Source organism: Tachyglossus aculeatus, unplaced genomic scaffold, assembly GCF_015852505.1.
Source record: "Tachyglossus aculeatus isolate mTacAcu1 unplaced genomic scaffold, mTacAcu1.pri SUPER_34, whole genome shotgun sequence".
NCBI classification, from domain to species: Eukaryota; Metazoa; Chordata; class Mammalia; order Monotremata; family Tachyglossidae; genus Tachyglossus; species Tachyglossus aculeatus.
In genome coordinates, this window is record NW_024044839.1 from 2,558,491 (window position 1) to 2,583,107 (window position 24,617).

General features: G+C 49.2%; 1 protein-coding gene across 2 annotated transcripts in view; it reads right to left on the reverse strand.

The window, feature by feature from the left end:
• TBC1D16 (TBC1 domain family member 16) overlaps positions 1-24,617 on the reverse strand; it is a 42,167-nt gene that overhangs the window by 16,698 nt on the left and 852 nt on the right. For both annotated transcript variants that reach the window (XR_005448622.1, XM_038742109.1), the window contains exons 2-4: positions 18,453-18,713; positions 15,403-15,943; positions 1,941-2,102 (exon numbers count right to left, since the gene is read on the reverse strand). Coding sequence is in view for 1 of the 2 variants with exons in the window: in XM_038742109.1 (XP_038598037.1) it covers positions 1,941-2,102; positions 15,403-15,943; positions 18,453-18,642 (893 nt within the window). In the remaining variant the exon portion in view is untranslated. The remainder of the gene's footprint in view (positions 1-1,940; positions 2,103-15,402; positions 15,944-18,452; positions 18,714-24,617) is intronic.

Consider the following 24,617-nt stretch of genomic DNA (forward strand, 5'->3'; position numbering starts at 1 on the left):
CCGGATCCGCCAATTGTCAGCTGTGTGACTTTGGGCAAGTCACTTCACTTCTCTGAGCCTTAGTTACCTCATCTGTAAAATGGGGATTAAGACTGTGATCCCCACGTGGGACAACCTGATCACCTTGTAACCTCCCCAATGCGTAGAACAGTGCTTTGCACATAGTAAGCACTTAATAAAGGCCATTATTATTATTATTATTATTATATGAGAATAAACACTGTGGTATTTGTAAGATACATTATCATCAGGTCCCACAAGGGGCTCACAGTCTAGGTAGGAGGGAACGGTTTGGTGAAGTGGCAGAGCACCGATCTAGAAGCTGAAGGGCCCGGGTTCGAATCCGGCCTGTGCCGCTCACCTGCTGTGTGACCTTGGGTGAGTCACTTAACTTCTCTGTCCCTGAGTTTCCCCATCTGTAAAATGGGGACCATAAGAATACCCGCCTTCTTTCCCTACCTCGCAGGGTAAGTATGAGGGCTGAAATGAACGAATTAATGTGAGAGTGCTTTGGCAATAAAAGCGCTATAGAAAATTTTGGAAGCAGTGAGGCTTGGTGGATAGAGCACAGGTCTGGGGGTCTGAATGACCTTGGGTCTAATCCCTCCTCTGCCACGTCTTTGGGCAAGTCATTTAACTTCTTTCTGCCTCAGTTACCTCATCTGTAAAATGGGGATCAGTCCTGTACTAAGCGCTGGGGTAGATACAAGTGCTCTGCACACAGTAAGCACTCAATAAACACGATTGATTGATTGATTAATCGGGTTGGGTATAGTCCCTGTCCCACTTAGGGTTCCCAGTCTTTATCCCCATTTGCCAGACAAGGGAACTGAGGTCCAGAGAAGGGAAGTTCCTTGGCCAAAGTCACCCCGGGGAAAAGTGGAGGAGCCGGGATAAGATCCCGGGACCTTCTTACTTCCAGGCCTGGGCTCTATCCACTAGGCCACGCTGCTCTTCAGGAGGTCTAATTGGGTTCATTCATTCAATCGCATTTATTGAGCGCTTACTGTGTGCAGAGCACTGTACTAAGCGCTTGGGAAGTCCAAGTTGGCAACATATAGAGACGGTCCCTACCCAACAGCGGGCTCACAGTCTAGAAGGGGGAGACGGACAACAAAACAAAACATATAAACCAAATAAAATAGAATAAATATGTATAAGTAAAATAAATAGAGTAATAAATATGTACAAACATATATACAGGGTTGGCTCTACCCCAGCGCTTGGCACACAGTAAGCACGATATCAATTCCACAAGCGTTCTGGCCACTTGGCCACTTCACTTCTCTGTGCCTCAGTTACCTCATCTGTAAAATGGGGATTAAGACCGTGAATCCCCCGTGGGACAACCTGATCACCTTGTAACCTCCTCAGCGCTTAGAACAGTGCTTTGCACAAAGTAAGCGCTTAATAAATGCCATTATGGTTATTATTATTATTATTATGAGGATAAACACTGTGGTACTTGTGAGATACAAGATCATCAGGTCCCACGTGGGGCTCACGATCTAGGTAGGAGGAATGGTTGAGAGAAGCAGCGTGGCTCAGTGGAAAGAGCACAGGCTTTGGAGTCAGAGGTCATGGGTTCAAATCCTGGCTCCGCCACTTGTCAGCTGTGTGACTTTGGGCAAGTCACTTAACTTCCCTCATCTGTAAAATGGGGATTAAGACTGTGAGCCCCCCGTGGGACAACCTGATCACCTTGTAACCTCCCCAGCGCTTAGAACGGTGCCTTGCACATAGTAAGCGCTTAATAAATGCCAATATTATTATTATTAGGTGCAGTGGCCAGAGCACAGTCTAGAAGCCGGAAGGCCCGGGTGCGAGTCTATGGTACCCAGGTTTTCCAGGCCCAAGAGAGTAGGCATGGAGCGTTCACCCCCTGCAGGGCTGGACTTCCTGCTTGCTGAGCGATCGGGGGAGGTGGGGGGGGTCCTTACCTGAAGAAGAGGCGCAGGGATCTCATCTGCCCCAGGTCCACCCGGAACACCCCACAGATCTGCTCGGGGGACAACACTTTCTGCTGCTCGTCCCGCCTGCCGTTCTGCGACTGGCTGCCGTTCTCCGAGAACTGGGAATTGGGGTCCAGGCTGGAGGTAGAACTGGGGGGGTAAGGGGGCTGGTCATCTCCAGTGGCTACCAATCAATCTGCGCATCAGGCAGAAACTCCTCACCCTGGGCTTCCAGGCTGTCCATCCCCTCTCCCCCTCCTACCTCACCTCCCTTCTGTCCTTCTCCAGCCCAGCCCGCACCCTCCGCTCCTCCGCCGCTAATCTCCTCACCGTACCTCGTTCTCGCCTGTCCCGCCATCGACCCCCCGCCCACATCATCCCCCGGGCCCGGAATGCCCCCAATCCCTCTGCCCATCCGCCAAGCTCGCTCTCTTCCTCCCTTCAAGGCCCTGCTGAGAGCTCACCTCCTCCAGGAGGCCTTCCCAGACTGAGCCCCTTCCTTCCTCTCCCCTACATCCCCCTCTCCATCCCCCCATCTTACCTCCTTCCCTTCCCCACAGCACCTGTATATATGTATATATGTTTGTACATATTTATTACTTTATTTATTTTACTTGTACATATCTATTCTATTTATCTTATTTTGTTAGTATGTTTGGGTTTGTTCTCTGTCTCCCCCTTTTAGACTGTGAGCCCACTGTTAGGTAGGGACTGTCTCTATATGTTGCCAATTTGTACTTCCCAAGCGCTTAGTACAGTGCTCTGCACATAGTAAGCGCTCAATAAATACGATTGATGATGATGTGGTTGTCACACGGCTTTCCGGCCCCAGGCCGAGGCCACAAACAGGAGGGGGGTCAGAGCGGTCGGTCGATTCACAGGTAGGGAGCCCGGGTCAAACGATCGATCGGTCGCTGAGTGCGTGCTTGTGTGGGCTGTACTGAGCGCTTCGGAGAGTCCAAGAGAGTTAGGAGTCACGATCCCTGCCCTCGAGGGGCTGACGGCTTACTGCGGGCAGAGCACTAGGCTAAGCGCTTGGGAGAAGACAACAGATTCAGGAGACGTTGCCAACTTGTACTTCCCAAGCGCTTATTACAGTGCTCTGCACACAGTAAGCGCTCAATAAATACAATTGAATGAATTAATGAACATGATCCCTGCCCCTGAGAAACTTACGGTCTGTTGTCCGCAGACATTATGCCCGTGTCTGTCTCCCCCTCTAGACTAAAGCTCATTGTGGGCAGGGAATGTGTCTGTTTTAATAATTAATAATAATGTTGGTATTTGTTGTCTGCAGACATTATGCTCACGCCTGTCTCCCCGTCTAGACTAAAGCTCATTGTGGGCAGGGAATGTGTCTGTTTTAATAATTAATAATAATGTTGGTATTTGTTGTCTGCAGACATTATGCTCATGCCTGTCTCCCCCTCTAGACTAAAGCTCATTGTGGGCACGGAATGTGTCTGTTTTAATAATTAATAATAATGTTGGTATCTGTTATGCGCTTACTATGTGCCGAGCACTGTTATAAGCGCTGGGGTATTCATTCATTCAATCGTATTTATTGAGCACTTACTGTGTGCAGAGCACTGTACTAAGCGCTTGGGAAGTACACGCTGGCAACATACAGAAAGATAAGAGAGTATCTACGAGGGTAGATACGAGGTAATCAGGTTGTCCCACATAGGGCTCACAGTCTCAATCCCCATTTTACAGATGAGGTAACTGAGGCACCGAGAAGTGAAGTGACTTGCCCAAAGTCACACAGCTGACAAGTGGCGGAGGTGGGATTAGAAACCCATGACCTCTGGCTCCTAAGCCCGGGCTTTTCCCACTAAGCCACACTGCTTCTCATTTTATTGTTATTCTGGACTCTCCCAAGGGCTTAGTACAGTGCTCTGCACAGAGTAAATGCTCCATAAACACCACTGCCTGATTCCAGAGCACTGTACTAAGTTCTTGGAAGAGTACAAAACTTGATTCCTGTCCTCGAGGAGTTTACAGTCTACAGGGGAGAGATGGTCAACAAACTATGCATTTCTGCCCTCGCCTTTTGATCAATAACTCCCCTCACGAACCAGAATTTCTTGTGACTCTATGGTGCCCACCGCCACACCATGAAGTCCCCTAGTGACTCCCCTGTTCTTGGCGTCTGTGGAGCTCAAAAAGGGGGCATGAGAAGGGTCTTCAGGCCCCCCGTGACCCCCGTCGGAGCCTGCTTAGTAAGACGTCGCTGGTAGCTGTACCTACCAGATAATAAAAATTACGATATTTGTGGAGCGCTTCCTAAGTGCTGAGGGGATACAAGAACAACAGGTTGGACAGATCCCCTGTCCCACATGGGGCTCAACCAATCCATCAGTGGTATTTATTGAGCGCTTACTGTTATGTGCAGAGCACTGTACTAAGCGCCTGGGAGAACATGATACAATGCAATTAGCAGGCCCATTCCCTGCTACTACAGCTACTAATTAGAATGATGGTACTTGTTAAGCTCTTACTATGTGTCAAGCACTGTTCTAAGCGCTACTATTTCTATTGCTAATACAGCTACTACTCCTCCTCCTGCTACTACAGATACTCCTACTACCCTCAACTGCAATTCTTTGCACTCCGGTGATCCCGGAGTGGTTCGCTTTGGGCTCTGAGCAGACGCTCTGAAATTCTGACGCTTCGGTTCGGGAGCCAGATCCACCGAAGGAGGTCGATTACAAGACACGCAGATGGCAGGGAGGAAACAAAGAGGGCGGATCTTCCAGGTTTAATCCCCCAGGAGGTTTGAGGAGAGGGTGGTTGGAAGAAACAGACGGGGAGGACCTTCCGGCTCCTATCAGCCACGCCGTTCGGGACAGGGCGGTCCCGTGCGCTTTTTTCCTTGGACAATTCCGGGAGGTTGCGGGGAGGACGCGTGGGATTCACCCGGTGGGTGAGAGGGCACGGTTCCTTTCTACCGTTCGGCTGAGGCCGCACAGAAATGGCCGAACCGTTTCTTCCCCTCTGGTATGTGCAAATATGTTCTGCCATGAACGGGTGTTGGATACATCCAATAAAATAAAGTTAATTAAGCAAGGCAGGCGGGAGACAGCTCTCCCAATAACAGCTGACATTAGGGTTAGGAAAGTAATTTTCTTTATCCCTTTCTCACTCTCTGAGCCTCCCTGCCCCACCCCCTCCCACCCCCCTCCTCTTATACACACAGACACACAAAGACACACACACTGACAACAGCAACTTGATTCCTCTGAGCTCAGGAGGAGAACCACAAGGCCAGATCTAACTGTACTGTATTTATCCCAGTGCTTAGTCCAGTGCTTGGCATCTCTAGACTGTAAGCTTGTTGTACACAAGGAAATTGGTCTACCCAGATGAGGTAACTGAAGCACAGAGGAAGTGTAGTGACTTGCCCAAGTCACTCAGCAGACAAATGGTGGAGCCAGAATTAAAACCCAGGCCCTGGGCTCTATCCACTAGGCCACACATAGGTTTGGGAGGGTGGGGTTAATTCTTCCACACCTTGTAACGGCTGATTTATTCCGGGAGACGTTCAGCTCGGAATCTGTTAATATTTTCACTGTGCTAGTGTCCGCCATCCATCAGGCTTGGAGATAATCAGAAAATAAGAGCTTACGATTAGCCCCGGCATAAATCACTGCAAAAATCGATCGCTGCACTAGTGTGAGAAGCAGAGCGGCCTGATGGAAAGAATCCGGGCTTGAGAGTCCGAGGGGACCCGAATTCTAACCCCGTCTCTGCCGCTTTCCTGCCGGGCGACCTTGGGCAAGTCACTTGGCTTCTCTGGGCCTCAGCTCCCACACCTGTAAAACGGGGATTCAATCCCTGTTCTCCCTCCCTCTTAGACCGTGAGTCCCGTGCGGGGCAGGGACCTTGTCCAGTCTACCTCGCATTTAGCCCGGCTTCTAGTACAGAGATGGGCACGTAGTACTGTGGCCTTGTCTTTTCTTACGCCGTCGAGTCGTTTCCGACCCACAGTGATGCCATAGCGACGCCACGGACCCATCTCTCCCGGAACGCCCCGCTCTCCACCGGCAATCGTTCTGGTAGCGGACCCAGAGAGTTTCCTTGGTAAAACTCCACAAGCGGTTTACCATTGCCACCTTCTGCGCAGTAAACTCGAGTCTCCACCCTCGACTCTCTCCCATGTCACTGCTGCCCAGCATGGGGGAGTTTTGACTTGTAGCAGATTGCCTTCCACTCGCTAGCCACTGCCCGAGCTAGGAATCGAATGCGTAGGCCTCTGCTTGACTCTCCCTCCAGTAGCCAAGACTGAGAGGGTACTGGAAACTCTCCAGGTGCCACCCTGAGAGGGGGTTCAACTGGTACCAACATCGTTATTAGTATTATTACTACTACTACTAATAATAGTGGTGCTTACAAGTACCATTATTAGTCAATAAATATGATTGAATGAATGAATACGATTGACCGATTCCCCCTTCTAGACTGTGAGCCCGCTGTTGGGCAGGGACCGTCTCTATACGTTGCCAACTTGGATTTCCCAAGCGCTTAGGACAGTGCTCTGCACACAGTAAGCGCTCAATAAATACGATTGAATGAATGAAGCGGTATTCAGAAGGACCTTCAGAAGGAGCTTCAAGGCCCTGCTGAGAGCTCATCTCCTCCAGGAGGCCTTCCCAGACTGAGCCCCTTCCTTCCTCTCCCCCTCATCCCCCTCTCCATCCCCCCATCTTACCTCCTTCCCTTCCCCACAGCACCTGTATATATGTTTGTACATATTTTTTACTCTATTTATTTATTTATTTTATTTGTACATATCTATTCTATTTATTTTATTTTGTTAGTATGTTTGGTTTTGTTCTCTGTCTCCCCCTTTTAGACTGTGAGCCCACTGTTGGGTAGGGACTGTCTCTAGATGTTGCCAATTTGTACTTCCCAAGCGCTTAGTACAGTGCTCTGCACATAGTAAGCGCTCAATAAATACAATTGATGATGATGATGATGACCTATTGACAGTCATCTGACTGACTGACTTCTGCTTCTCACCCCCTCTTTGACTGTGAGCTTCAAGTGGGGCAGGGCCAGTTTTTGATCTGATTACTTTGTACACACCCCAATGCTCAGCAGAGTGATTAACACCCGTTCCCTGCCCTGCGAGAGTTTACAATCCTAATCTGGTTCCTGATACTCTAATCGTTCCGATACCTTACTGTGTTCTATGCGCTATGCCAGCACTGTACAAAGCGTTGGGGAGGGATACAAGCAAAGTGGATTGGACACAGTCCCTGTCCCACGTGGGACTCACGGTCTTGGGCAAGTCACTTTACTTCTCTGTGTCTCAGTTCCTTCATCTGTAAAATTTGTACTTCCCAAGCGCTTAGTACAGTGCTCTGCACATAGTAAGTGCTCAATAAATACGATTGATGATGATAAAATGGGGACTAAAACACACACACACACACACACACACAGATAGCTATCTATAGATATATGCCTATGTATCTTGCCCAGAGAAGCGAAGTGACCTGCCCAAAGTCACACAGATGACTGAGCCCCTTCCTTCCTCTCCCCCTCATCCCCCTCTCCATCCCCTCATCTTACCTCCTTCCCTTCCCCACAGCACCTGTATATATGCATATATGTTTGTACATATTTATTACTCTATTTATTTTACTTGTACATATCTATTGTATTTATTTTATATTGTTAGTATGTTTGGTTTTGTTCTCTGTCTCCCCCTTTTAGACTGTGAGCCCACTGTTGGGTAGGGACTGTCTCTATATGTTGCCAACTTGTACTTCCCAAGCACTTAGTACAGTGCTCTGCACACAGTAAGCGCTCAATAAATACGATTGATTGATTTCTCTTATATACCTATATAGAGAAGCAGCGTGGCTCAGTGGAAAGAGCACGGGCTTTGGAGTCAGAGGTCATGGGCAAGTCCCTTAACTTCTCTGGGCCTCAGTTACCTCATCTGTAAAATGGGGATTAAGACTGTGAGCCCCCGCGGGACAACCTGATCACCTTGTAACCTCCCCAGCTGTTAGAACATTGCTTTGCACATTATAAGTGCTTAATAAATGCCATCATTACCATTTCTCTATAGACATAGAACAATATAGAGATAGATAGAGATGTTTGGAAGATCTCCTGGAAGTGTGAATTCATTCAATCAATCTTATTTACTGAGTGCTTACTGTGTGCAGAGCACTGTACTAAGCATTTGGGAGAGGACAACACAACAATAAACAGACATACTCCCTGCCATAACGAGCTTATAGTCTAGAGGGGGAGCAGGCATGAATACAAAGAAATAAATGACCGCTATAATAATAATAATAATAATAACGGCATTTATTAAGCGCTTACTATGTGCAAAGCACTGTTCTAAGCGCCATGGACATAAGTGGTGTGGGGCTGGGATGGGGGATGAATAAAGGGAGCAAGTCAAGGTGACGCAGAGAGAGTGGGAAAAGAGGAAAGGAGGGCTTAGTCAGGGAAGGCCTCTTGGAGGAGATGGGCCTTCAATAAGACTTTGAAGTCGGGGGAGAGTCACTGTCTGTTGGATTTGAGGAGGGAGGTCATTCGGGGGCTCGGAGAAGGAACTTTTAACTGGTCTTGGAGAAGGAATTTTTAAAACTGAATACTAAATTTTTCCACCCCAGACCCAAGTGGGAACAGGGACATTTTACCCAGAGGTTCCAAATTCTTAATATATCAATTCAAATGCAACCTTTCAAAAACTGCATATACATGAGATCCCTCAGAAAGAGACTTTCTTGAAAGGCAGAGAAAGTGGAATTTCTTTTCGGTTCAGACTGCAGAGAGAGGATCTTGGGCCTTTCTTATATAAACCCGGCCAGTTATTTGGTTTGCTTGTTATTTTTTTTTGGCCATTACACCCATGCAAAAGAGAAGTCTCAATTAATTATGCTAATTACAATCAAGGCTCTGAAATCCAAGTCCCATGAAAGGACTGGAAGATTGCCTTTGTTCCTGGATCTTTTGCTCTAAGCTGGGAGCTGGGAAATTTGGAGATTTTTCCTCCATCTCCACTGCCTCTCTCAACTTCACTCTGGACTCCAGGAGCCCCCCCATTTCACTGCAGGTGGGGACTGGAGAAGATAACTGGAAGTTTAATAAGAATTAAAAAAAGAAGAATGATGGTATTTATTATGCGCTTACTCTGTGCTAAGCACCGGAGTCGCCACACAATAATCAGATCGGAAGGAGTGTCCTTTTGGAATCCCAAACTAAGCGGGATAGTAATAATAACAGCAATAATAAATTGTGGTATTTGTTGTGTGCTTACTATGATTCAAGCACTGTTCTAAACACTGGGGTAGATAAAAGATAATCAGGTTGGACACAGTCCCTGTCCCACATGGGGCTCACGGTCTTAATACCCATTTTTCAGATGAGGCCACTGAGATACACAGAAGTCAAGTGATTTGCCCAAGTTCACGCCGCAGGCAAGGGAGGAGCTGGAATTAGAACCCAGGTACTTGTGACTCTCAGGGAGGGGGAAGAAGAGGAGAAGGAGGAAAAAGGAGATAGACGGTTTGGTGAAGAGGGAGGGACTGAGGAGGAGGAGGAAGAAGAGGAAAAAGGGGGTGGGCGGTGGGAGGAAATGAGGAGGAAGAGGAAGAAGAGGAGAAAGGGGATGGATGGTGGGAGGGAATGAGGAGAAGGAGGAAGAAGAGGAGAAAAAGGGGATGGATGGTGGGAGGGAATGAGGAGGAGGAGGAAGAAGAGGAGAAAGGGGATGGATGGTGGGAGGGGATGAGAAGGAGGAGGAAGAAGAGGAGGAGGAGAAAGGGGATGGATGGTTTGGTAGAGAGGGAGGATGGAGGGAGGAGGAGGAAAGAGGAGGAGGAGGAGGAGAAAGGGGTTGGATGGTGGGTGGAGAGGGAGGATGGAGGGAGGAGGAAGAAGGAGGAGGAAGGAGGAGGAGGAGAAGAAAGGGGATGGATGGTGGGTGGAGAGGGAGGGAATGAGGAGGAAGAGGAAGAAGAGAAGGAGAAGAAGAAAGGGGATGGATGGTTGGTGCAGCGTGAGGGAATGAGGAGGAAGAAGAGGAGGAGAAGAAGAAAGGGGATGGATGGTTGGTGGAGAGTGAGGGAATGAGGAGGAAAAAGAGGAGAAGGAGGAGAAAGGGGACTGACGGTTTGGTGGAGAGGTAAGGAAGGAGGAGGAGGAAGAAGTGGAGGAGGAAGAAGCGGAGGAGGAAGAAGAGGAGAAGGAAGAAGAGGAGGAGGAAGAAGGGGAGGAGGAAGAAGCAGAGGAGGAAGAAGAGGAGGAGGAAGAAGAGGAGGAGGAAGAAGAGGAGGAGGAAGGGGAACTGATGGTTTGGTGGAGAGGGAGGGAAGGAGGAGGAGGAAGGGGATGTTGCCAACTTGTACTTCCCAAGCGCTTAGTACAGTGCTCTGCACACAGTAAGCGCTCAATAAATACTATTGATGATGATGATGATGATGATGATGGATGGTTTGGAGGAGAAGGAGGCTGGCAGGAGGAGGCTGGAGGTTTTCTCAGGGCTGAGCCGGCGGCGGCAGCTGTCCCGGCCGCAGCCTGCCACCTGCTGGACAGTTGGAGCCTCGCAGCCGGCAGGGGACTTGGGCTTCAGGGCCCTGAGTTCTAAAGGCGCAACATCAACCGGGCCAGCATTTGATCGTCCTTACTGTGTACACAGCATTGTACCAACCGCTTGGGAGAGGACAATACGACAATATAACAGACGCCTTTCCTGCCTAAGGAAAAACAGCCGGTGAGCGGCAGGGCCGACGCTGGAACCCAGAACCGCAGACTCCTCTGGACTGTAAGCTTCGTGTGGGCAAGGGATCTGTCTACCAACTTAATCACGATATTTAAGTGCTTACTGTGTGCCAAAGGCTTAATAAATACCACTATTAATCATGTTGTTATTATTCCTTAGAGCTATATGCAAAGCACTGCAGTAGATACAAGACATTTAGTGTTATTATTATGTGCTATGTAATAATAATAATGATGGCATTTATTAAGCGCTTACTATGTGCAAAGCACTATTCTAAGCGCTAGGGCAGGTTACAAGGTAATCAGATTGTCCCACAGGGGGTTCACAGTCTTAATCCCCATTTTACAGATGAGATGACTGAGGCCCAGAGAAGTTAAGTGACTCGCCCAAAGTCACAAGCGGACAATTGGTGGAGCCTGGATTTGAACCCATGACCTCTGACTCCAAAGCCCGTTGCTCCTGTCACTGAGCCACGCTGCTTCTCTGTATGCCAAGCACTGTGGTAGATCCAAGACATGCTTTCTCCCCCATTCTTAATTCTCAAATACATTAGTTACATTACATCTCTCCCCGTTTTAGACTGTGAGCCCACTGTTGGGTAGGGACTGTCTCTATATGTTGCCAATTTGTACTTCCCAAGCGCTTAGTACAGTGCTCTGCACATAGTAAGCGCTCAATAAATACGATTGATGATGATGATGATGAAAGGTATCTCCCCTTCTCCCTTCCCTGTCTCTCTTCCACTCTCTCCTCTCTCCTCCTGTCTCCCCTCTTCCTCTCCCCTGCCTCTTTTCCCTTCTCCTTTCTGTACCTCTTTCCTCCTCCTGCCTCTCTTAGCCTCTCCATCCTTTTCCTTCTCTCTTCTTTCCCCTCCTGACCCATTCAAGAGTAGTCCAGTGCTCCGCACACAGTCTTCTTCAAATGCCCTTGAGGCGTTTCTGACCCGTAGCGACTCCGTGGGCACACCCTCCTCAGGATGTCCCATCTTCTGCCATAAGGTCGTTCGGGTATGTATATCTGTTTCTGGTATGTGTATCCGTAGAGTTTTCCTGCAGCACACAACAGGCGCTCAATAAACACCCCTGACTAGGCCGTGCTACTTGGGCGGAAGGAGCTGGGAGGAATCAGTCTGGGCTCCCAGACATAAACACGGCAACACACAGGCAAGGATTGCATCAAAATCTCCCCAAGGAATCGCGTCTATTTACGGGTTTCCCTGGGAGAAGCCGATGCCCCAGTTCGGCACCTCCCCGCTCCCCACGCCCCTCTCATCCACCTCCAGACGGCGGGCGGAAGGAAGCCCCCCGGGACCCGCTCCCCATCAGGGACTTTAACTTCCTCCTCTCGGAGGGGCAGGGAAGCTGATGCAGTGATTTCCTCACCTGCCCTGCTCCGGTTAACCCAAGGCAGCCTGGCTGTTTTCTAACTGTCATTGATTTAGTGGCTAGAGCCCGGGCCTGGAGGTCAGAAGGACCCGGGTTCTAATCCTGGCTCTGCCACATGTCTGCTGTGTGACCTTGGGCAAGTCACTTCACTGGGCCTCAGTCCCCTCCTCTGGAAAATGAAGATTAAGAATGGGAATGCCGTACGGGATGGGGCCTGTGTCCAACCTGATTGCCTTGTATCTACCCTGGTGTTTAGAACAGTGCTTGGCACATAGTAAGTACTTAACAAGTGGTATAATAATAATTTATTTATAATAATGTCTGTCTCGCCCTCTAGACTGTCAGCTCATTGTGGGCAGGGAATGTGTCTGTTTATTGTTTTATTTTTAGACTGTGAGCCCACTGTTGGGTAGGGACTGTCTCTATATGTTGCCAACTTGGACTTCCCAAGCGCTTAGTACAGTGCTCAGCACACAGTAAGCACTCAATAAATACGATTGATGATTGTTCTATTGAAATCTCTCAAGCACTCAATACAGTGTCCTGCATACCGTAAGAGAGCTCAATAAACACCACTGATGGACTGAGACACATGGTTGAGCGTGGCCCAGTGGACAGAATAGGGGCCCGGGAGTCAGAGGAACTGGGTTCTTATCCTGGTTGTGTCACCTGTCTGCTGTGTGACCTTGGGCAAGTTGCTGAAGTTCTCTGTGCCCCAGTTACCTCAGCTGTAAAATGGGGATTAAGACTGTGAGCCCCACGTGGGACAACCTGATAGCCTTGTATCTATCCCAGCGCTTAGGACAGTGCCTGGCACATACTAAGCACTTAAATACCATAATTATTATTGTTATTATTATTATTATTGCTCGGTGCAGTACCGCCAGGCCGCCACCTGAGGGCGCCCCGGGCTCCTTTTTGGTTATTTTTTAAAAATGGAATTTGCTAAACGCCTACTATGTGCCAGGCACTGTACTAAGCGCCGGGATGGATACAAGCTAATCAGATTAGATCCAGATCAAGTCCCATCAGGGGCTCACAGTCTGAACTCACGATTTACGGATGAGGAAACTGAGGCCCAGAAAAATGAAGTGATTTGACCCAGGTCATACAGCAGACAATAATAATGATGGCATTTATTAAGCGCCTACTACTACTACTACTAATAATAATGATGGCATTTATTAAGCGCTTACTATGTGCAAAGCACTGTTCTAAGCGCTGGGGAGGTTACAAGGTGATCAGGTTGTCCCAATGGGGGGCTCACAGTCTTAATCCCCATTTTACAGATGAGGTAACTGAGGCCCAGAGAAGTGAAGTATATATGTTTGTACGTATTTATTTCTCTATTTGTTTAACTTGTACATATCCTATTTGTTTTATTTTGTTAATATGTTTTGTTTTGTTCTCTGTCTTCCCCTTCTAGACCGTGAGCCCACTGTTGGGTAGGGACCGTCTCTAGATGTTGCCAACTTGGACTTCCCAAGCACTTAGTACAGTGCTCTGCACACAGTAAGCGCTTAATAAATACGATTGATTGATTGATTGATTGATTGAAGTGACTTGCCCAAAGTCACACAGCTGACAATTGGGGGAGCTGGAATTTGAACCCATGACCTCTGACTCCAAAGCCCAGGCTCTTTCCACTGAGCCACGCTGCTTCTCATAAGTGCAAAGCACTGTTTTAAGCGCTGTATTTACTGAGTGCTTACCGTATGCAGGCACTGTACTGAGCGCGTGGGAGAGTACAATTGAACAGACACACTCCCCGCTCACAACAAGCTTACAGTCTAGAGGGGGAGAAAGACATTAATATAAATGAATAAATTACAGATATGGACGTAAGTGCTGTGGGGCTGCGTGAGAGAGATGTGGGAGGTGAACAGAGCCCAAGACTGGGCTTTATCCTTTAGGCTGTGCTGCTTCTTGAGATTTCCTTTCCTGCAAGACTTATGCTGGCCATTATTTCTTAGGGAATAAAAATAATAATAATACGGCCGGCCGACTTGAGTGTTTGCCTCAGAAGGGCTGTCTGTCAGGTGCTTTAAATCTGTCACCTTTGGGCACTTGGTATTCACCCCACAGCCTTCACGTCCATATCTATAAGCCCTGTGGAAAGAGCCTGGGCGTCGTCGGAGGACCTGGGTTCTAATCCCGGCTTCACCGCTTATCTGCCATGTGACCTTAGGCAAGCCATTTTACTTCTCTGGGCCTCCGTTTCCTAAATCTGTAAAATGGGGATTAAGAGTGTGAACCCTGTAAGGGACAGGGGCTGTATCAACCTTATTATCTAGCATCTATCCCAGCACCTGTATATATGTATATATGTTTGTATTTATTTATTTTACTTGTACATATCTATTCTATTTATTTTATTTTGTTAGTATGTTTGGTTTTGTTCTCTGTCTCCCCCTTTCAGACTGTGAGCCCACTGTTGGGTAGGGACTGTCTCTATATGTTGCCAACTTGTACTTCCCAAGCGCTTAGTACAGTGCTGTGCACACAGTAAGCGCTCAATAAATACGATTGATGATGATGATGATTAGTACAGTGCCTGGCATATTGTAAGCGCTTAACAAATACCATAAAAAAGTGCTTGCCACATAGTAAATGCTTAACAAATACCACAAAAAAAGGGCTTGGTACATAGAAAGAGCTTAACAAATACTGCAAAAAAAAAAAAAGAAGTGCTTGGCACATAGTAAGCGCTTAATAAATACCATAAAAAGTGCATGTCACAAAGTAAGCACTTAACAAATACCCTAAAAAAGAGTGCATGGCACATAGTAAGTGCTTAAATACCACACAAAAAGAGTGCTTGGCACAGAGTAAGTGCTTAACAAATACCATAAAAAAATGCGCAGCACAGAGTAAGTGTTTAATGCATATCGTTAAAAAAAGTGTTTGGCACACACTAAGGGTTTAACGGATACCATAAAAAGAAGTGTATGACACATAGTAAGCGCTTAACAAATATGATAAAAAAAGGGTGTGACACAAAGTGCTTAACAAATACCATAAAGAAAATAAGCGTGTGGCATATAAAGTGCTTAACATATACCACAAAAAAGTGCTCCGAACACAGTAAGCGCTTAACAAGTATTGCTAAAAAAAGTGCATGGCGCACAGCAAATGTTTAACAAATACCATGAAAAAAGTGTGCGGCACACAGTAAGCGCTTAAGAAATACCACTGGTGTCTGACATATAGTAAGCACACAGCAAGTACCATAAAGAAAATATGTGGGAGGCACATAGTAAGTGCTTAACAAATACCAGAAATATTATTGTTCTTATTAAGTCCGGAGCCTGACCTGTTCTCGCTGTCCAGGAACGCGGGCCCGCTGGTCTCGGCCAGGGCCTCGCTGATCGGGGAGAGGCAGAAGGGGGAAGAGAAGGCGTCCGAGTCCGAGTCGAAGGGGCTGTCGCGGCTGACGTCGTCGGCCGACAGGTCGGGGGAGCCTTCGTCCTCCCCGGCCCCCGGCCTGGTCCCCGGCCCGCCCCCTCCTCCTCCTCCCGCCCCGTCCGCCGCCTCCTCCGGGGAGCCGACCGTCCACGAGCTCCCCGAGTCTCTGCGGGCGGGCCGAGGGGTACCCGGGGGCCCTACGGACCCCGCGCTCCGGGGCCGCCCGTCCCCGTCCTCCGACGAGGGGCTGGCGGGGTCGGGGGGGGCGGCGGGAGCCGCGTGGGCCCGGCCGCCTCGCTTCCGGGGGGCCTTGCGCACCGGGGAGCTCTCGGGAGTCACGTAGCGTAGGGCCTCCTCGTCCTGCCTCTGGATGCGGGAGTTGGGGACCCAGGCTAGGATGAGGGTCGTCCCCAGGAGCTCATCCTTCTCCACGTACAGGCACAGGTAACCTGTGGGGGAGAGGGAAACAAAGAGAGAGAAACACACAGAGCTCTGGTTAAAGGTCTCCAAAAGCCCATCCTTCTCCACATCCCGCCACAGGTAACTGGGAAAGACAGAGAGAGAGAGACTGAGCCTGGATGCTCCTCCTTCTCCACATCCAGCCACTGGTAACCTGGGGGAGAGAGAGATGGGTTCCTAGTTCATGATCCTCGGAAGCTCCTCCTTCTCCACATCCAGCCACAGGTAACCTGGGAGAGAGAGATGGGTTCCTAGTTTGTGATCCCCGGAAGCTCCTCCTTCTCCACATCCAGCCACAGGTAACCTGGGAGAGAGAGATGGATTCTGAGTTCATGATCACCAGAAGCTCATCCTTCTCCACATCCAGCCACAGGTAACCTGGGAGAGAGAGATGGGTTCCTAGTTCGTGATCCCTGGAAGCTCCTCCTTCTCCACATCCAGCCACTGGTAACCTGGGAGAGAGAGATGGGTTCCTAGTTCATAAGCCCCTGAAGCTCATCCTTCTCCACATCCAGCCATACGTAACCTGGAAGAGAGATGGGTTCCTAGTTCGTGGTCCCTGGAAGCTCCTCCTTCTCCACATCCAGCCACAGGTAACCTGGGAGAGAGAGATGGGTTCCTAGTTCATGATCCCCGGAAGCTCCTCCTTCTCCACATCCAGCCACCTGTAACCTGGGAGAGAGAGATGGGTTCCTAGTTCATGATCCCTGGAAGCTTCTCCACATCCAGCCACTGGTAACCTGGGAGAGAGAGATGGGTTCCTAGTTCATGATCCCTGGAAGCTCCTCCTTCTCCACATCCAGCCACTGGTAACCTGGAAGACAGAGATGGGTTCCTAGTTCGTGGTCCCTGGAAGCTCATCCTTCTCCACATCCAGTCACTGGTAACCTGGAAGACAGAGATGGGTTCCTAGTTCGTGGTCCCTGGAAGCTCATCCTTCTCCACATCCAGCCACTGGTACCCTGGGAGAGAGGGATGGGTTCCTAGTTCATGATCCTTGGAAGCTCCTCCTTCTCCACATCCAGCCACTGGTAACCTGGGAGAGAGAGATGGGTTCCTAGTTCATGATCCCCGGAAGCTCCTCCTTCTCCACAACCAGCCACTGGTAACCTGGGAGAGAGAGATGGGTTCCTTGTTCATGATCCCCGGAAGCTCCTCCTTCTCCACATCCAGCCACAGGTAACCTGGGAGAGAGAGATGGGTTCCTAGTTCATGATCCCTGGAAGCTCCTCCTTCTCCACATCCAGCCACAGGTATGGGAGAGAGAGATGGGTTCCTAGTTCATGATCCCCGGAAGCTCCTCCTTCTCCACATCCAGCCACAGGTAACCTGGGAGAGAGAGATGGATTCCTAGTTCATGATCCCTGGAAGCTCCTCCTTCTCCACATCCCGCCACAGGTAACCTGGGAGAGAGAGATGGGTTCCTAGTTCATGATCCCTGGAAGCTCCTCCTTCTCCATATCCAGCCACTGGTACCCTGGGAGAGAGAGATGGGTTCCTAGTTCATGAGTCCCAGAAGCTCCTCCTTCTCCACATCCAGCCACTGGTAACCTGGGAGAGAGAGATGGGTTCCTTGTTCATGATCCCTGGAAGCTCCTCCTTCTCCACATCCAGCCACCTGTAACCTGGGAGAGAGAGATGGGTTCCTAGTTCATGATCCCTGGAAGCTTCTCCACATCCAGCCACTGGTAACCTGGGAGAGAGAGATGGGTTCCTAGTTCATGATCCCTGGAAGCTCCTCCTTCTCCACATCCAGCCACTGGTAACCTGGAAGAGAGAGATGGGTTCCTAGTTCGTGGTCCCTGGAAGCTCATCCTTCTCCACATCCGGGCACAGGTAACCTGAGTCGGGCTCTGGACTTAATAAGAACAATAATATTTCCGGTATTTGTTAAGCACTTAGTACAGTGCTCTGCACACAGTAAGCGCTCAATAAATACAATTGATTGATTGATTGATTGAGAGAGATGTGAGGCCCTGGGTAAAGTCCCCGGAACCTCATCCTTCTCCATGTCCAGGCACAGGTAACCTGAGGGAGAGAGAGAGAGACAGACAGACAGGACCTTGGTTAAAGGACCCTGGAATCTCCTCCTTCTCCACATCCAGCTATAGGTAACCCGGGAGAGAGAGATGGGTTCCTAGTTCATGATCCCCAGAAGCTCATCCTTCTCCACACCTGAAGGAGAGAGCGACAGGCCCTTGGGTAGAGGTCTCTGGAAGCTCAAGTTCAAGGCGCCCTTTCACCGTCCCCCCCGAAGGGCAGCCCTAAGGGCGGGGAAGTGACATCGTGTTGGATTTTGTTGGTGCTTCTCCCTGAGAGCCAGCTGACCCACAAGGCGCTCCGACCAACCCACAGTAACAACGAGGCCTAGAAAGAGGGAGGGGAAGACAAGGCCCAGAAAAGGGAGGTGCTCGGCTCATCATAGGGAGGGTAGGGGGTTGCTCTTAGCCTTGCTCACGCAGTGCTCCGGCTGGCCCATCCACCCAACAGGGTGCTCACCTGGGTGGTGCTCCCCGAAGTCCTGCAGAGCCTCGAGCGGGTGGACGCACACATTGTTCTTGGAGAAGACGATCTCCCCGTCCGGTCCGGAGGCTGGGGGGTGGCCGCCGCCGCCGCCCCCGCCGGGGTTTAGGGTCAGGAGGTCCGAAGCTCTGGAGGAGGCGCGTCGAAGGAGGCGGCCCAGAGACATGGCCGGGCGGCCGTTCCCATCCTCCGCTCGCTTCTGCCCGGGGCCGAGTCGGGGGGCCGGGGAGTCGAGATCTGCCTCGGGGACACGCGGGACAAAGCCTAAGTGCCCTGGGAGGACCCTTCCTCCGGGGAAAGTCAATCGATCGATCAGTCGGCTGCTCAGGAAGCAGTGTGGCCTAGTGGCTAGAGCCCGGGCCTGAGTGTCAGGAGGGCCTGGGTTCTCATTCCAACTCCTCCACTTATCTGCTGCGTGACCTTGGGCAAGTCACTTCGCTTCTCCGGGCCTCAGTGACCTCATCTGTGAAATGAGGATTAAGAGTCTGAGCCCCATGTGGGACAGGGACGGCGTCCAATCTGATTAACTTGTATCTACCCCAGTGCCTAGAACAGTCCTTGGCACGTAGTAAGCGCTTAACAAGTACCATTATTATTAATATTATTATTATTAGTTTTCTAAGCCCGCACGGCAAACTCCACTAATCTCTCTGAGCAGGGTCTCACTCTTGCTCTTTTCCAGACCACGGAAATGGCTCTGGTCCCAGCCGGAAGAAACCTGTTCACCTGCTCTGCCCTCCAACAAGAGAAGGAGAAAAAAACAATAATAATCATTGTGGCATTTGTTAAGCACTTACTATATGCCAAGCACTGTAATAATAATAATGAGAAGTAGCGTGGCTCAGTGGAAAGAGCCCGGGCTTTGGAGTCAGAGGTCATGGGTTCAAATCCCGGCTCTGCCAATTGTCAGCTGTGTGACTTTGGGCAAGTTACTTAACTTCTCTGTGCCTCAGTTACCTCATCTGTAAAATGGGGATTAAGACTGTGAGCCCCACGAGAGACAACCTGATCACCTTGTAACCTCCCCAGCGCTTAGAACAGTGCTTTGCACATAGTAAGCGCTTAATAAATGCCATTAAAAAAACCCACAAAACTAGGGTACTTAATAATAATAACAATGATGGCATTTGTTAAGCGCTTACTATGTGCAAAGCCCTGTTCTAAGAGCTGGGGAGGCTACAAGGTGATCAGGTTGTCCCACGGAGGGCTCACAGTCAATCCCCATTTTACAGATGAGGTAACTGAGGCACAGAGAATAATAATAATAATAATAATGATGGCATTTATTAAGCACTTACTATATGCAAAGCACTGTTCTAAGCGCTGGGGAGGCTACAGGGTGATCAGGTTGTTCCACGGGGGGCTCACAGTCAATCCCCATTTTCCAGATGAGGTAACCGAGGCCCAGAGAAGGGAAGTGACTTGCCCAAAGTCACACAGCTGACAATTGGCAGAGCCGGGATCTGAACCCATGACCACTGACTCCAAAGCCCGGGCTCTTTCCACTGAGCCACGCTGCCGTATGCAAAGCACTGCTCTAAACCCTGGGGGAGATACAAGTTAATCAGGTTGGACACAATCCCTGCCCCACATGGGGCTCACAGTCTTGATCCCCATTTTACAGATGAGGTAACAGAGGCCAAGAAAAGTGAAGCGACTTACCCAAGGTCACCCAGCGGGCAAGTGGCGGAGCTGGGATTATATCCGTAATTTATTACATCGGCAATTTATTGATATTAATGTCTGTCTCCCCCTCTAAGCTCCTTGCGGGCAAGGGAACGCGTCTACCGATTTCTGTACTACTGCCCTCTCCCAAGCGCTTAGTCCAGTGCTCTGCACACAGTAAGTGCTCAATGAATACGATTCCGATTGGGATTAGGGGTGACAGCGGGGGGACTTTGGGCGAGTCACTTCACTTCTCTGGGCCTCATCTGGAAAATGGGGACTGTGTACTTAATCACCCTTGGCAGGGAGTTAGCAGAGAAGCAGCGTGGCCTAGTGGATAGAGCCCGGGCCTGGGAATCAGAAGGACCTGTGTCCTAATAATAATAATAATGGCATTTATTAAGCGCTTACTATGTGCAGAGCACTGTTCTAAGCGCCGGAGAGGTTACAAGGGGATCAGGTTGTCCGCCAACTGTCAGCTGGGTAACTTTGGGCAAGTCACTTCACTTCTCTGGGCCTCAGTTCCCTCATCTGGAAAATGGGGCTGAAGATTGTGAGCCCCCCGTGGGACAACCTGATCACCTTGTAACCTCCCCAGCGCTTAGAACAGTGCTCTGCATATAGTAAGCGCTTAATAAATGCCATTATTATCATTATTATTATTATTATTAGGTTGTACATATTTATTACTCTATTTATTTATTTATTTATTTTACTTGTACATTTCTATCCTATTTATTTTATTTTGTTGGTATGTTTGGTTCTGTTCTCTGTCTCCCCCTTTTAGACTGTGGGCCCACTGTTGGGTAGGGACTGTCTCTGTATGTTGCCAATTTGTACTTCCCAAGCGCTTAGTACAGTGCTCTGCACATAGTAAGCGCTCAATAAATACGATTGATTGATTGATTGATTAGGACGCAGATCCTTCTGATTCCCAGGCCCGGGCTCTATCCACTAGGCCACGCTGCTTCTCTGCTAACTCCCTGCCAAGGGTGATTAAGTACACCCTCAACACACAACCTCCCACGCAACATCAATCAATCAATCAATCAATCGTATTTATTGAGCGCTTACTATGTGCAGAGCACTGTACTAAGCGCTTGGGAAGTACAAATTGGCAACACATAGAGACGGTCCCTACCCACAGTGGGCTCACAGTCTAAAAGGGGGAGCAACATCTGTTGCTCCTGTATGCTTTTCTTCTAGCAACAGGGGTGAGCTACCGGGCTGTAGTCCTAGCAGAAAAGGTGATTAGGAGACGGATCGTCAGGACCGAAAGCCCTTTCCCTTTCCCACAGCACCTGTATATATGTTTCTACATATTTATTACTCAGTTTATTTATTTATTTGACTTGTACATATCTATTCTATTTATTTTATTTTGTTAGTATATTTGGTTTTGTTCTGTCTCCCCTCTTAGACTGTGAGCCCACTGTTGGGTAGGGACTGTCTCTCTATGTTGCCAACTTGTACTTCCCAAGCGCTTAGTACAGTGCTCTGCACACAGTAAGCGCTCAATAAATACGATTGATTGATTGATTGAAAGCCCCTCTGTCCCTGTGTCCGTGAGCAGATAAACTGCGGACACATTCCCTGGCTTCCTCTACCCCTTCTCCAACCCCGCAACCCTGCATCTTTTCCAAAGACTTCCAGTTTTTTTCCTGGCAGACAGCAGAAACATGTTTACTTTAAGGGTCAAGCGGGGGGATCTGGGCAGGGGACGGGGGTCGGGAAACGTGTTCTCCCCCTTTTAGACTGTGAGCCCACTGTTGGGTAGGGACTGTCTCTATATGTTGCCAATTTGTACTTCCCAAGCGCTTGGTACAGTGCTCTGCACACAGGAAGCGCTCAATAAATACGACTGATGATGATGTTGCAACTTTTCAGGGACCGGAGTGAAGGAGTCGTTCAGTCATTCAGTCGCATTTATTGAGCGCTCACTGGGTGCAGAGCACTGTACTAAGTGCTTGGGAGAGGAGGATACAACAATCAATCAATCAATCGTATTTATTGAGCGCTTACTGTGTGCGGAGCACTGTACTAAGCGCTTGGGAAGTCCAAGTTGGCAACATATAGAGACAGTCCCTACCCAACAGTGGGCTCACAGTCTAGAAGGGGGAGACAGACAACAAAACCAAACTTATTAACATATGTTTATACCACCCTCTTGGAACTACTGTAAATGTTCCTCATTCCACGTGTATTTTTGAGAACTGTCTTTTAATGTTTCAGATCTCCTTATTTTTTAGAAAAAGAAATTCGGCGGCTTTAAACAGGAAAGAAACTGAAGTCACTGATTCCTAGCCCTGCTTCACAGATAGATATTTCGGAGTCAATAGAGCCTCCCTTTTAATAGTTAGGTGGGAATAATTCTTCAGTTTCCTCTCATTTTCTATTTCTGGATCAAATTAGTGTAAGACACCAAAATCTGTCTGTGGGAACAGAGGGTTTCAAGAACCACTGGAGGCCAGGGCTGGTCTCCAGGATTATTTTAAGGAAACTTTAATTGATCCACCGATCAATCATATTCCTTGAGCACTTACAAAGTGCAGAGCACTGTACTAAACGCTCGGGAGAGTACAATTCAACACAATCGGCGAACACGTTTTCCCTGCCCATCGTGAACTTCCAGTCAAGAGGAGGAGGCAGACATTAACAGGAATAAATAAGTAATTTATACTATATAATTGCTTATGGAAAAAAAGGAACAGGGGCCCATAATGAGCTTCCAGTCAAGAGGAGACAGACATTAATAGGAATAAATAATTTATACCACATAATTGCATATAATAATAATAATGATGGCATTTGTTAAGCGCTTACTATGTGCGAAGCACTGCTCTAAGCGCTGGGGGGGGATACAAGGTGATCAGGTTGTCCCACGTGGGGCTCACAGTCTTCATCCTCATTTTCCAGATGAGGGAACTGAGGCTCAGAGAAGTGAAATGACTTGCCCAAAGTCACATAGCTGAGGAGCAGCAGAGCCAGGATTAGAACCCATGACCTCTGACTCTCAAGCCCGAGCTCTTTCCACTAAGCCAGCAAGACATGCTGCTTGCTGCTTATAGAAAAAGGAAAGGGGGTGGGGGGGGTGGGGGGAACAAGAGTTTTGCATGAAATGAAGATCATTCATTCATTCTATCGCATTTATTGAGCACTTACTGTGCACAAAGCACTGTGCTAAGCGCTTGAAAACTACAATTCAGCAACAAATAGAGACCAGCCCTGCCCAACAACGGGAGTTACGTTCTCAACACGTGGCACAGCCAAATATAGGCCAAAGAAGCAGGGTGGCTTAGTGGCAAGTGCCCTGCCTTGGGAGTCGGAGGCCATGAGTTCTAATCCCGGCTCCGCCACGTGACTTTGGGCGAGTCACTTCACTTCTCTGGGCCTCAGTGACCTCATCTGGAAAATGGGGATGAAGACCGCGAGCCCCACGTGGGACAACCTGATCACCTTGTATCGTGCGGCTTAGTGGAACGAGCACGGGCTTAGGCGTCAGAGGTAGAGGGTTCTAATCTACCCTCTGTCACTTGTCAGCTGTGTGGCTTTGGACAAGTCACTTAACTTCTCTGGGCCTCAGTTCCCTCATCTGGAAAATGGGGATGAAGACTGTGAGCCCCACGTGGGACAACCTGATGACCTCGTACCTTCCCCAGCGTGTAGAATAGTGCTTGGCACATAGCGCTGAACAAAAACCATCATTATTTTTATTACCCCGGCGCTTAGAACAGGGGTTGGCACATAGTCAACGCTTGACAGATGCCATTATTATTATTATTAATAGGTATATCAAGCTCAGGAATAAAAGAATACCCACACTGTGGCCTGCCCTGGGCCCGAGGGAGGGACAGGAGGAAGGGGAGGCGTCTTCTGCAGTCCCAGGGCCCCCGGATTGCCAAACAGGATTTATGGATCGGTTTAATCCATCGACCTGCGGCACATGGTCTTTCCGTAGGCTCTTCCCCTCCAAGCCAAGACAAAAGACTTCAAGTTTTCCAAGAAGGCTCCTCGTTTTTCCTCCCCCTCCAACCTCAACTCAGCTCCCTCTCCAGGCTCCACAGTGCTTCCAACCCTCCAGGATTATTATGATGATGATGACGGCTATGTGCCAGGCACTGTACTAAGCGCTGGGGTGGATACCAGCCAAGATTGGACCCAGTCCCTGTCCAACGCGGGGCTCGCTGTCTCAAGACGCTCCTCCTCCCCCAGTGCTGCATTCATTCACCCAACCCTATTTATTGAGCGCTCCCCGTGTGCGGAGCACTGTACTAAGCGCCTGGGAGGGTCCAATACGACACTAAACAACACGTTCCGGCCCACAACGAGCTGACAGTCCGGGTAAGGGGGGGGGGACGTGAACAGAATGAATTGCTCCACCGCGACCCAACCGCACTAATCATTCGTTCACTCACTCGGCGCTATGTACTGAGCGCCTACTGTGCGCAGGGCACTGTGCTAAACGCTGGGGGGGGG